Below are 14,693 nucleotides of genomic sequence, written 5' to 3'. Positions count from 1 at the left end.
GTAGGTGGAGGTTTAGTCAATTTAACTGTAATTTTTGTGATTGCGGATTGGCTAGATTTTCCCCTCGACATCTATATTGCGGACTTCATCATTTTTTTGATTTTTAGAATTTAGTTTTCATGTGAGCGGATTTTCAGCCATTCAAAATGAAATCAGTTTCTTGATGAGACAGAAGCTCCACTATCATTGCGACCGAACTCACATCGATAAACTTTTTTTGAATATCTATCGATTTAAATCGGTTCTACCCCTTCTAAAATCAGTTCAAACTTGAGACAGACGCAATATCTTTGCTACTCTACTATGTTTAAAGCCTCTCACTTTGAAAGCGCGGAATAGGTTTACAATTGAGGACGCGGTGCTGGCTAACACTTATGAAATTCTTAGCTCTTCTGGAATAACTCATTAAAACTACGCTTGGTCGCAGACCTATGGCAAGAGATAATAACAGAATCAAAGTAGTTATATTATATTATGAAAATTTGTAGAACCTAGCCCTCTCCTTGTAGTTTCCAGCTTATTGGGATATCGTATCTAATACGGAGAATTCGGGAAAATAAGCCGTCAATGTCGCTTTCTACAAACATATTTTTTAACCCTGAAAGAAAAAAGACATTTCTCACCTTAAAAATTGCCGGAATAATCGCATTATTATTTGGCGCAGTAAAATTAATTTTCAATGGAAGTGTGTTCGAAGCAAAATATGAACATGTTCGAACTTGTATACCATTCACCAATAAACTAGGGGATAACGGTAGGCATGTTGTATTATCTACTAATGTTTGATGAACTGGTTCTAGACTAGTTAACAACGATTTCAAGCGCAGCGATTCTTTAGTTGTTTTTACATTTTCGGCGACTTCATTTAAACTCTAAAATCGAAGAAAAAAATTAATTAAAATTTGATTCTACAAGGCCTTTTAAAACTTTAAAACTGTTACAAACTTTGACTAGGAGTTGTTGAGACATAAATCTTTGTCTTTGAGCACCACCAGATATTGCAAGGAGCGCACGTAACATCAACATTAAACGTCGATGGTGTCTTGCTGCGCCAACACTAAATTCATCTTGAGCAACGGTATCCCATTGTGAATTCTGAAAATTAGTTTTGTTGAATCCTCAATTTTCTGTTAAAATTTCCACAAAAATTACCTGTGGTGAGGATCCAGGTAAACTATGCGTTAGAAGCCAATATAAATTGTGTGCGACTCTAGGAGATATTAATGCCCTTTCTAATAATAATCGAGCTAACGGAGATGCTTCGTATGTTTCATGCTTTAAAGCTTGTACTAATTGAGGCAAAACATCTGCCAATTCGTCATTTGTAAATGATTTTATCCAGTTGACTGCACATCGACGAACCTCCATATCAGGAAAACTAAAAATAACAATTAACCAAAATTACTATTTATTCCTAAACTGTTCCGTATAGGCCAAAAGAATTACGGGTTGTACGTGTTGTTGTCGGTTACAGGTCAGAAGTTTTAATTTCTGGAGAGGGGTACTCACATAATGGACCTGGCGAGTCCACTCGTCCGGAACCTGGAGATTGGAGTTATTTAACAAATTCGGCTAAAAATTTTATTTTGCTTCCTTGCAAGCGATATAACTCGTAAAAGGTGAACTTTAGAATACTGGTGCTATGAAACTTTTTGTAACTTAGACATTGAATCCAAGAAGTCCGGGTTAGAGTCCTGGTTCGAGTGTATTTTTTTCAATTTTCTTTAATTACTAGACAAGTAATTAAAGAAAATTACTAGACAAGATATTTGTCAATATTTAGTTTACGCCTGTATGTAACATATTATATCAAAAATATAGTCGAATAGACCATGATGTAAATATCGTGTGCATGATTAAATGTAAACAACAACAATAAGTAATGTTTTTCTAGAACTCTAGAACAAAAGAAAAAAAAACTAAAAGCAAATTGTTTGTTGCATGAGAAAAAATGCCTAATAAACGCTATTTTTCAATTGAATTTATTTGTTTGCAAATAATTTGTTTTTATAAATTTGACTCCTATATCTTGTAGCTGATACCTCAAAGAACAAAATTAGTTTTGAAACGTTCTATTCGACCTAATATAATAATAATAATAATAATCGACCTTTTTGCTCTAGATATCTGAAAAAGCTCGATTTTGAGCAGGCCGCAAGGTTTGAGTTTTTATCCGATCGCAATCTGCTTGGCGGGAATCGAAAGGATGAAATATCAATTTTATATCCATATTCAATATTAACAACAATTACAGCGGTTTTAAAAACATTTGATAACTCAATAAGTTTTAAATTGTGCAAAAAAATCTTCAGGAGAAAAATTATAACAATTAAAAACAAACAATTAACCGAGTTAATTGTTGAAATACCATGCATAGACAGCGTTGATTACTCCATCACATTACACATACATGATATTCCCATATAATACATAGTATAAAATTTACGCCTAATTTGCGCCCTCACGGGTAAACAGTGATGTTTACGAAAAAATGTTTTTAAAAAAAATTGGTTATTTTTTTATAAGGAATATTTATTTAAACTTTTGTTCTATCTCTAACGGTTTACAATGGGTCCTATCTCTATCGATGGGTCATACGGACCCAAGTCCCAATTGACCTATGTTGCTCATTTACGAACTTGGTCTAACTTTTTACATCCTGAGTACGCTGTAAAAATTTCAACTTGATATCTTTTTTCGTTTTTGAACTATCGAGTTGACAGACGGACGGACGGACGGACAGCCGCAAATGAACTAATTAGGTGATTTTATGAACACCTATACCTAAATTTTGTTCGTAGCATCAATATTTTTAAGCGTTAAAAACTTGGGACTAAACTTAGTATACCTTGCATATTTCATATATGCAAGGTATAAAAAAATGGAAAACATTTTATGTGATAATCCATTGCCTATCGATGGAATAAAAGTAACTAAAGGAGACAGCATAAAGTCCATCATTTTGTCAAGTCGCAAAAAAATGGGGGCAAATGGACACATCTAGAGAATTTTAAGAACAAAGGAGGATCATTGAAAATTCACGGCAATTGTTATAAACATTACAACGACCCAAAGTGTATCAAAAGAGCGAACAAAACCAACGTACATCAGAACTATAATCATCAAGCAGCACAGGTAATACACAGTTTGATTTTAAAAATCTGTACTTCGTTTGCGGACATGACATTGACAAAAATTTGCAATTTTCTTGTTTTTCGTAACAAATTTAAGGTCATAATCGTGGTTTAAAAAAGAAAACGAAATGGGCCTTAGATCGGTCCCAAACCATGTTAGAGAGATCTATTTATTATAAATTTTTCTTGTCGAAGTAAATTATAAAACCGCATCTCGTTGAAAAATCGTTGAGAAAATTAATTTTGCAACTAAGGAATTTTTGCCGTTTTTTAAACCGCTGCAATTGTTGTTAATATTGAATATGGGTAAAGGGAACAAAATTTCAAGTAGATTGCGATCGGATAAAAACTCAGACCTTGCCGCCTGCTCAAAGTCAACCACTTTTTGTCAGACATCTAGTACAAAATGGAATTGTGCAAAAATTATTAAACCGAATGGAACGCATCAAAGCTAATTTTGTTCTTTGAAGTATCAGCTACAAGATATAGGGGTCGATTTAATTAAAAACAATTATTTGCAAACAAATAAATTCAATTAAAAATAGCGTTTTTTTGGCATTTTTTCGCAAAAATTTGCAACAAAATTTTTTTTATTTGAAGTTCTAGAAAAACATCTAAGGAAAAAAATGTTCCACAACACTAGTATCCTAAAGTGCATCATCTACGAGTTACATCGCTTACAAGAAAGCAAAACAAAATTTTTAGCCGAATTTGTTTAATAACTCCAGGCCCCAGATTTCGGGCAAGTGAACTCGCCAGGTCCATTAAATGAGTACCCCCTTCCATAGATTAAAACCTCTGCTCACCTGTAACCGACAACAACACGTAAGCCATATCATTTTCCGTTATTCTATTGGCCTAGTAAGCTATTCCTAGGATTCAAAAGTTCATTTATATTTTATTTTATTAGCTGATTATTGGTGATGATTTTTAGACCAACGATACTGGTCGTATTCAAATAAGTTTACAGCAATTTACTCGACCACATTTCAAACTTGAAACCACCATTATTAAATTCAGCGCATCCAAAAAACATTTAGAAATACGTTATTGAAACTTTTAGTCCAATAAACCACGTAGAGATCCTACTAAAAGACGTCCCAAAATTACACTAGAACTAATTTTGATACAAAACACAACTTTTTAATTAAAAGTTGTACATTTTTTAATATTTCATAAAGTTTTCAGTATTACATTATGTACAGAATAGCATATCCGATCATTTTCCTTGACTATTTTGCATAAATGTTAGCTGAATAATGGTATTACAGACTTGAATATTCTCCCTCAAAGTGTGAGTGGTCGCAGACTTGTTGTCAGAAAACTCAGACTTCAAAAAACTCGATGGCAAAAATGCAATAATGTTAAACCCTCTAATTTGAGCGGTTTATCTTGGTCTAATCTCTCTGAATTTTTTTAAATATTTCTTTCACACATTTGATAAAGTTAAGTCAATATTCCCATTCACAGTTTATACGAAAATCGCTAGTTGTAGCTGCTTAAACCTTTATATTTTTAAAACCTTGTCCAACAATCAAAACACATTCTTTTTCCCCGTATCCACTATTTAAAAAAAAACCCTAAACTGTCATGCTGTCTTTGCTTTTCCATTAGCAACACTTTATCACGCAAATAGGAAAACATTCAAATCTTGCGTTAATTTAGGGACACCTTTTTTAACCATGACTGGGCTATTTTGAATTCATTTAAACATAAAAAAAAAAGAAAAACAAGAAAAAACGCAAATATTGTGATACTTTTTTTTGTACAAACAGATTCACCTGTATTCAAAAGTAAGAGAAATGAAAAAGGGCGTATAGATAAAGGGCTTGATAAATGAATCCAGAAACCGACTTTTTGAGAAATACAAGAAAAACAAAACTTACCAAGGTAAAAGTAATTGTAAAGCTTGAACTGGTTGCATTGGCGTCCATTTATGAACCATATAATGTAAATCGGCCAAACAAGCCCAATCCCAACTATGTGCAGCTAAAAGAACTTTTGGTAATGCTTCTGGTAAATGTCGTAAATAATGTCGTTTCTCCCACAAAACCTATTCAAATAAATAATTTTCGCTATAGATACACTACAATAAAATTACACAAATTACGAGCACTTACTTCACGACATTCGATAGGTGGTCGACTAAAAATATCCATTTCGACGATATCTAAAAGTTGTTGCTGAGTATTTTCATCTAAACATGCAAAATCACCAACTGGTTCACGATTATTTGGTGATTGTGGTGGAGTTGATGGAAATATTATTTTCCCAGCAGGACTAGGTAATTCTAGGCTTAATAGAGGATGATCGGGAAGCGGATGAGCCCCATGGCATGGTGCTGGTCCCAATCTTTTATCAGTTACCGAAGGCCATAATGAAATTAATAAATTTCCTTGGGTAAACATTCTGTAAATAAAAAATTGATTAGTTCATATGGAAATATTTTTAGTAGGCGAATGAATATCGTACCCATTGTAATCGAAAAATTGTATTGAAGCCCAACCCAATTCTTCTTGAGTATATTTCGGTACAGTATTTGTTTCATCTTTGTCAGTTGGTTCCAATGTACGGCCATATAGAACTAAAACTATACGAGACTCTCGCGCCAATTGGCAAACACTAATTCCTTCCATATCTAACCTACAAAAAATATTAAAATTTAAAAACTACGACTGCATTAAAATGGGTAGAGGAGTCAAGCGACCTCCAACCAATGACGTTCACAAGGCGAAACTACAATAGAGCAACCGTGTCAGTGTCTCCGTGTTTCCAACATGGGGCCTCCATGCATTTTTTATTTTAGCGTACAAAAGCATTTGCTGTCGATACTGTAGATTAAATATTTAAATTTAGGGCACCTAGCGTTTGTTATATCAATTACTTCAAACTTCACTTCAATTGATATTTGTCAGATATGTATCTAAACCTAAGCACATAAGAAAGTTGTTACATATATATGGATATAAGTAAAGTTTCATAAATAAATATTTTAAATCATTAAGGATGAACGAGTGCCACGGGAATTTTAATAAAAAGCTTGATTTTTTTTATATGAAGTTGGACTAAGTCTAAATTAATTCTGAAAATTTTAGGGGGTTGCCTTATTATTTAAATATATAAATGACTTTACAAGTAGGCATATTTAACATTGGTTTTATGGGAAAACAGTAGATGGATGATATGTTTTTATAGATTTCTCTAAAACTAGTTCGGTCCGACTAATTAAGGATGTATGAACACGGTAATGGGAACACAAATATGTATTTTGAATTTTGATGGTGAATTATGTTATAATTATTTAACTTTCGATATTTCGTACCAAAACAGATATCGAAAAATTTTATTCTTATTTTTAGGCATACATTCATGAAGTTAATACAAAAATTAATCATCAAAGTTTAAAATAAGGTCACATAAAGGGACAAATAAATTCAACTACAAGTCTAAACTTCCCTTGGCGCCCGTACTACCTTAAGAGAAAAAATAGATCAGACAAAAAATGTCCCTCAAATGTTTTTACAACGTTCTACCACGTACAGCTTAGCTCAAAATAAGCGTTTAACGCATGTTAACATTTAACGCATTATGAAGTATTTACTGTGATTAATACTTGAGACTTAAGGCGATGAATAAAAAAACGCTTCATTTATAAAAGTCAGAGTCTCACAAACACCCGAAAATCGTTCTCTTCCTTTTATTTAAATCGGGAAAAAGGAAGCATATGTATCGATTTCGATAGGGAACTCTAAAAACTTACCAGGAATTAAATGAAATTCTAGGATAAAAACCAACAGAAATCGGTGTCGGTAGAGAAAGAATTGGCTGCCCTACAGGACGAGTTCCATGATAAATTTGTGCGGCTATCAGGTAATCGTTATGCTTCCAAGTGGTAGGAACTCTATGTAAGGCACATACGTGAATTAATATTGTATCTAACACATCAGATACAGTTAAAGAATCTGTAATACAAAAATAAATCGTTAATCAAGTATATCCAGGCCCTGTATGTTAAGTGGCTACAATATTTTTTTACATCAATATTTGGGATCGAAACCTTTATCTTTGAATTTTCGATCCAGCAGTACTCATAACTAAGCCATAAAATACTGTATGGAAATTTTTCTCGCTTCTATTTAAAAACTAATAGGTCGTTAGATTAGAGACAAATTAGAGTGACTCAAAAAATACTTCAGTCCTATTTTGATTTAATTTTTAACTGCCTGCGTGGCCGAAACTAAAAAAACAAGCCACCTTAGCCCAGTGTTTTTCAATCTTTTTCATAGTGCGACCCCCTTAGTACTTAAAATATTTTGCGACCACCTACTCTTCGCTGTTACTGACCTGTATTTTATTATCTTTAGATATAAAAATCTCATATCATGATGTTTGTTTACACTAAGCTAGAGTACCTCGATTAGAGAAAGGGTTGAATTCACTTGATGTTGGTAAGAACTATACAATTTTCCTTAAACAATCTTATTTGTATTTTGTGTAAGTATTCAAAAATGGCACTGTTATGTACTGTTATGTATGCTGTTATTATATTAATGGCCAAATATACAAAAATATTTGAAATTGGAACACAGCGCCATCTATTAAATACTTGCACGAAATGAAAATAAAATTGAATAACTCTCGCCGTCATCTAATGAAAGTTGTACGTATAGTAATTAAATTGTGTTGTATAATTTAGTATAATATTTATTGATCCTATTATAACTGAGCCATAGCAACACAGCAAGCTTGGGTCAGCTAGTTATATTATAAATATCAGACCCGTACAACATTTTTATTTATTTTCACAATTAGGTACCTACGTCAGTCAAATCTATATATATAAAACAAAGTCGTGTTAGTTACACTACTTATAACTAAAGAACGGCTGAACCGATTTAGCTGAAAATTGGCAGGAAGGTAGTTTAGAGCCAGGAGAATAACATAGGATACTTTTTATCCCGTTCGACAGCATTCCCGTGGGACTTGATAACTGTACATATACCATTTATTTATTAAACAAGGATAGTTCAAACCTACTTACATTTAAATCTTATATGTCGATCTTTATTTATTAAATGTTATCTGTAATGTCTATATCTATTTAATATATGTTTAGAGCTATCTTTGTTCAGAATATTCATTTTATAATTTAGTGTTCTCTTACAATAAATTCTAAATGTTTGTAAACATCTTTTTTCGATAATTTTTTATTAAACAAGGATAGTTCAAACCTACTTACATTAAAATCTTATATGTCGATCTTTATTTATTAAATAAATTCTAAATGTTTGTATTTTCATTTTAAAAATTGATTACGTTTTGTTTCGGACAGTTTCTTAAAAAACTAATGTAATAAAATGAATAACAAATATCTTCGGGTCTTTGTCCAACTTATTACTGTGTGTCCGAAACAGTAATGAATCGTAATTGAAATGAAAAGGACAATTTCGGAATAATTAGATTCAATGCGGAATAATTTCAGAGACTGAACGGAATGAAAATGTTGGCTCTACAGTCAGATTCGTAAAATATCTCGAAAATTACTCATTTAATGGTCAAATAAACACGATTTTTGTAATTTTCGGGTCAAAATTACCTTGTAAACTTAGTTTTATCGAAATCGGAAACAAAAACTTTTTTTACACTTTTGCAATTTGTAAAAATCGAAAAAATCATAAAAAATTCAAAAAAACACAATTTTTGTAATTTTTGGTTGGGTTGGGTTGGGTTAGATTGGGTTAGGCTGGGTTAGGTTGGGTTGGGTTGGGTTGGGTTAGGTTGGGTTGAGTGTGGGTGTGGGTTGAGTTGGGTTTTTTTTTCAATTTTATTGATCTGTATATATAAAAATAAATTGCTGTGCGTTAGTCTCGCTAAAACTCAAAAACGGCTAGACCGATTTTCAAAATTAAACTAAACTAAATTTAAAAAAACCCAAAAATTAAACTAAAGAAATCAAAATTTATTAATTTTGTATCGGAATCGCTATTGTTACGCTTGAAAAATTGTTCAAAATATAGGAAGATACGTACAAGTATACTTCGAAGTTATACTATTTATCTATATTCAGTTTGTAAAACATAACCAAAAATTTCAAGAAGAAACTCAAGAAGAATGTTTGTCATTACTTTTGTTTTATTTGTGTTTATTCCCATATTGTTTATATTGTGTATGTTTATTAACATACCCGTGCGCCTGGCCTTTGCGATGATCATAAACAAATCGCAAGGCCAGTCGTTGGAAGTTTGCGGGATTAATTTAGAATTTCCATGCTTCTCGCATGGACAACTATATGTCGCGTGTTCCCGTGTAGGAAAGCCATCGTTTTTATATATTTATGCTCCGAAAAACCAAACTAAAAACGTAGTTTATCAAAAAACTTTAAATTGAATAGATATATTTATTATGTTTTGTTATGTATTGATTATATTTTGTTTACTACCTAATACCATTTTAACCGTAGAAAATACAACCAGTGTTAATTTTTGGCAAAAATAAATTAGAGTCTAAAGGTTGACATAATCACCAACCAAAAGTTGTAAAAAAAAAAGTTGCAGGTGATACGAAGTTCACCGGGTCAGCTAGTCCTACATTAAAATCGCAAAGTGCGATGTAAAGCTACTTTTTTGTATGTTATTAGGAACCCTTAGGAGAGTGTGAAATCACGTTTTGCAAGCAAAAAAAAAGTTGTGCTTCCTGCGTAATAAGTGACAAACCGAAAAATTTTCAAACTTTTTTCAGTTTTTGCAGTGAAATTCAAAAACTGTGAGCTTTTTGGCATAAGTTTGCATTATCATTTTGAAACTATACTAAATTTGAAACAATTTTAACCGACCTACAGTTCCGTATGTCTAATGGTTTTTGAGATATGATGCTTGGAAAATTTCAGAAATGCTAAATTTTTGAGTTTTGCTTATGCTAATTTGCTAGAAAACTTTTTTGGATTTTTTTCAAAAATTTTTCATTAGACTCGCAAGTTGAAGTTACCCACAAATTTTCATCCCACCATCTTTTATATTTTTGGAGAAAATGGTCACCAAAGTTTTGCCCTAATTTGCCCCTGCACGAGAAAACAATGATGTTTACGAAAAAATGTTTAAAACAAAAGTTGTTTATTTGGTATAAGGAACATTTTTTACCTTTAAACTTTTGTTCTATGTCTAACGGTTTAACATAAGCAAAACTCAAAATTTTAGCATTTCTGAAATTTTCCAAGCATCATGTCTCAAAAGCTACCAGATGTTACGGAACTATAGATCGGCTTAAATTGTTTCAAATTTAGTATACTTTCAAAATGATAATGGCAACTTATGCCAAAAAGCTCACAGTTTTTGAATTGAACTGCAAAAACTTAAAAAAGTCCGAAAATTTTTCAGTTTTTCGCATATTATGCAGGTAGCACAACTTTTTTTTGCTTGCAATATGTGGTTTCACACTCTTCTAAGGGGTCCAAATAACATATCAAAAATATAGCTTTCACGTTTTGTGATTTTAGCTATTTTTATTAAGATTTTACTGGCGTAACTAGTAGTAAATAAAGTGGTTTATTAATATCTTAGCAATTAAAACCTAAAAAAAAAAACGAGCGAGGCACAACGAGCACTATAAGAGGTGCATAGTGAGTAGTATGCGGCAATCTGCTTGGTCGGTTGTGTTAGCATACACACAACTTTTTGATGAGCGATGAATTTTTTGAAGTGACTTGCTGTAATTATTTAAAATGGATAAATTTCTAAAAAGATAAATAAAGATCGATAAGATTAAAATGGATAAATTTCTACAAATTATCGTCAACATCTAGTGAAAGTAGTGAAACGAAACCAAAGAAAAACGTCTGTATGACGATTTTTTTTAAATTTTATTACTTTTTACTGAGTCATCTCGATCTTCGCGATCTCTCGTAAAGGCTTTGCAACCACCCAGGGGTTCGCAAATCAAACTTTTAAAAACACTGCCTTAGCCTACTATCATCTTACAAACGATCAAAAATAAAGGGATTGCTAGTACTTACTTGAAGCTAATTCATTTTTATAACTTAATTGAAAATCTACACGGAATGCTTGACAGTACATTTCTATTAAACCTTGTATAGCGGCTCGAATTCGTTCACAATTCGATTTTATTGTTTCTACTAAATCGATATCCTTATTTATCGAATTATAATCCTACAAAAAACAAATAATTTAAACGATAAAAATAAACACCTTCATGAGTTTTCATTGCAAAAATATGAAATGATACTTACACTAACATTAGAATTATTCGCACAACATGTGACAATCTTTTCCACAGCCTCAGATATATCAGGTGTTTCAATCATACCCATAAGCATACAAACAGCTTTGACCGCTTGCACAACACCATTGGAATGTAAAATTGTTGTTGAATTCGTTGATAATTCAACGGCAGCCGCCTCTAAACGTTCTATTTCTCGTTCAACGATTTCCAATAATATTTTTAATTTTTCATGTGATATTGGAAAACCGGGTTCATTTGGTAATAAATCATCGATGGTCAATTCGAAATCTCTTCGATCATCTTGAGCCTAAATTTTAAAACATTTAATACTGAAGAAATTCAAAATAGAGCAAGTAAGTTAGTAACGATGTATTCTGGTGATTTAGGAAAGTGATTTTTTAATGAATGTATCTAACTACGTTCTTATTTAAACGAACAAACGAACGCGATTTTACAAGTTTTAAGAAATAAAGAATTTAAAACAAAATAACTAAAAAAAGATATTTATTGATAATTTTTAAAACTGTCTACGGCCACAAAATTTTTTAATCTCCCTCTGGAGGGCAGAACCAAGGAGTAGCCATAAAAAATTTTATAGAAAGTAAAATAAAAAAGAACTTACAGTTCTCAATAATGAGCAATCAACTAAATTTTCAGGTACTAATGAAAAAACGACATCTTGCTCTAATTTAATACAATGATGCACGTATTCGTAATCAGCTAGACATGTTCCAGGTGCTAAATATTCAACCGCACCCCATACTTCTAAACGATGTGCTCTCTCTGGTGGTTCATCTAACTCACACAGAACATGTAATATCACGTGTTCCACGCTGCACGACACTAGGGAAAAAATACAATTTTTATATTTCAAAAATCATAAAATCAATATAGTCCGCTATCCAAAGAAAATTTTGTCCGTTAAAGTTGGAAAAATCTAAAAAAAATTAATTTACACTAAATGTCTTCAGGAGCTTGGGAAAAATAGTTTTATGTTGATCATATTTCGGCTTCAATTCGCTTCTAGACATCGTTATCGAAATATGGTGTAAAAAATGGTCTAAAAAATTACGACTCTATAAATACAGGTTTGAATCAATTTTTTAATATATTAATAACGAACAAAGAGGTAATTATTTTGCAAACGAAACTAAGTTCATTTTCTTCAAGGTATCCAAAGAACTATAATTTCCCATAATTTCATTATGATTGATGAAGTTACAGTACTTTGAAATTTGGAGCCCAGAAATTTCAAAGAGGTCAAGAGATTTCTCAAGAAACAATTTTTTTGTAGTTTTTTAAAATTTAATTGTTATTGACAATTAAATTTCACTTCTTAAAAAATTCTTCGCTGTAGCTTGTTTTATAACGAACAATTGGAGCTTTATTTGAGTATGATCTCTAGATGCTAAGATATAAGCGAAAATCTAAAAAAAATGTTCACTTTTTAAAGCTTTTATTTAACTTGCAATATATGTTTGTTCGGTTGGAATCTTGCAAATTTTGAAGCAGAAATCTTCAACCGATTGAGCTGAAATTTTGGATACACGTTTAGGTTGGATGACAATGCATTTTTATGGTAAGCATGGACAAACTTTTAATTTTCTAAAAAGTAACAAATAATTTTGTAGGAGTCAACTCATACATGACTATTTTTAAAAGCTGGATGCGCTCAATATAAAATATCAACAATGAGTTGGAGCAACTCAAGCTTTTACAAATAGTCATGTATGAGTGATCCCTACAAAATTATTTTGTACTTTTTAGTATATTAAAAGCTTCTCCTTTAAAAAGCATTTTTATTTAAAATATTTTGTATAAGTTGTTAAATAAACAATTGAAGTCGATCTGATCAAAGCAAAACTATTTTTCTCGAATTCCTTAAGAAAATTTAGGATAAAATACATTTTTTCCAGATTTTTTCAACCTTGCCTGAAAATTTTTAATTATATGAGCCTCGGATACCGAACTAGTACTCTTTACAAACAATACTAACCATCACATGTAAATGATATTGGTTTTGGAGGATTTTCCAAATTTCGTTCACCTTTTGTTGGATAAACCACAAGTTTAATACTCGTATCGGATCTATATAAATTACTTATCATTGGACTAATAATTACTCCTGGATTTGTTTCTGGATCATTATATAAAAATCGTCCTACAAAGAAAATATTCAAGTTTCAGAATTTAAAAAGGGAACTTGTTTTATATTGCCATAAAGTACCCTGCAAAACTTTATGAGAAATTTCTTTCAGTTAAATTTTTTGAAAATTTTGGAAATGTTAGTTCTTGAAGAGTAAGAATGCAATAGCTCAATGAGCCACAAAGCTCAAAAATTCCTTAAGTTTTGTTCCACTCTTCAATAACCTATATTTAACAAAATTTTTAGAAATTGTTGTTCTAAGTTAGAAAATCTGACATTAAGATACCTTTCATTTCCCATACGAATTTTCAGGGTTTATTATTTACCTCGAATATCTTTAACCATTGTATAAAAAGCTCGTAAATCACAATCATGATGAAATGATTTTCGTTTCACAACCGTTATGTTCTCGTACAACCTATTTCTTTTCGTTTGCTAGAAAAAAATATTTTTTTATTATAGAATATCTAGAGCCCGATCAAGTATTTTTGACAGTCAGAAATTCGGGAAAATATTGTTTAGGTTACAAACTTTTTCAAAAATATACTTCATCTCAATTTTTTTTACTGTAATTTGTATTCTGAATCCCCCTTACCCACAAGGCGCCTCGAAACAGTCCCAGAAAAATTTATTAGGCACGACGTTGATAATAGTCTCTCAAATTTCTGGCTGCATAATAAATCGTCCAAATTCAATTCATTCAAGATCATCCACTTGCAACAATTCACCAGCAAACCATTTCACTTCCGAAAAATCACTCGCAGGCCGATTAACCCACAAATAATATCTCGAGCGGATTAAATGACCAATCCGTGTATCAAAGAGTGGACGAAATCACAAAGTAAACGCAAGAGCCAAAAAAGTAGAGGCGTGGCCATTCTGTAGAACACCTATGAACATTATTCACAGGGTTAAGAGAAAACGAAAGCAGATTGATTACCAACACTTTGATAGATTTAAACAAATTTTTTTCTATGTTTCCCTCAATAAAATGACCTGAAAATTTGCATGCATGTTCAAAATGATACCATAATGTAATAAAGATTTAAATTTTCTAAATTTTAAACAAAAAAAATTAGATTTATTTATCGATCAATTTCTGATTATTATTTTATTATTATTTCGAATATTTTCACGTTATACGCAATTTTATATTTAAATCTATCAGTGACGGTAAT

General features: G+C 31.5%; 1 protein-coding gene across 1 annotated transcript in view; it reads right to left on the bottom strand.

Annotated features, from left to right (window-relative positions):
• Positions 1-14,693, bottom strand: part of LOC123292471 (phosphatidylinositol 4-phosphate 3-kinase C2 domain-containing subunit beta-like) — a 351,668-nt gene that overhangs the window by 313,681 nt on the left and 23,294 nt on the right. The window contains exons 6-17 of the mRNA XM_044873151.1: positions 13,842-13,950; positions 13,366-13,530; positions 11,992-12,212; positions 11,377-11,676; positions 11,143-11,296; positions 6,895-7,096; positions 5,607-5,777; positions 5,255-5,543; positions 5,021-5,187; positions 1,153-1,378; positions 946-1,095; positions 624-872 (exon numbers count right to left, since the gene is read on the bottom strand). Coding sequence (XP_044729086.1) covers positions 624-872; positions 946-1,095; positions 1,153-1,378; positions 5,021-5,187; positions 5,255-5,543; positions 5,607-5,777; positions 6,895-7,096; positions 11,143-11,296; positions 11,377-11,676; positions 11,992-12,212; positions 13,366-13,530; positions 13,842-13,950 — 2,403 coding nt within the window. The remainder of the gene's footprint in view (positions 1-623; positions 873-945; positions 1,096-1,152; positions 1,379-5,020; positions 5,188-5,254; positions 5,544-5,606; positions 5,778-6,894; positions 7,097-11,142; positions 11,297-11,376; positions 11,677-11,991; positions 12,213-13,365; positions 13,531-13,841; positions 13,951-14,693) is intronic.

The sequence above is a fragment of the Chrysoperla carnea genome, chromosome 2, assembly GCF_905475395.1.
Source record: "Chrysoperla carnea chromosome 2, inChrCarn1.1, whole genome shotgun sequence".
Taxonomy (NCBI): domain Eukaryota; kingdom Metazoa; phylum Arthropoda; class Insecta; order Neuroptera; family Chrysopidae; genus Chrysoperla; species Chrysoperla carnea.
The sequence above is the reverse complement of the archived record's forward strand: the minus strand, read 5'-3'. Positions and strand labels throughout refer to the sequence as shown.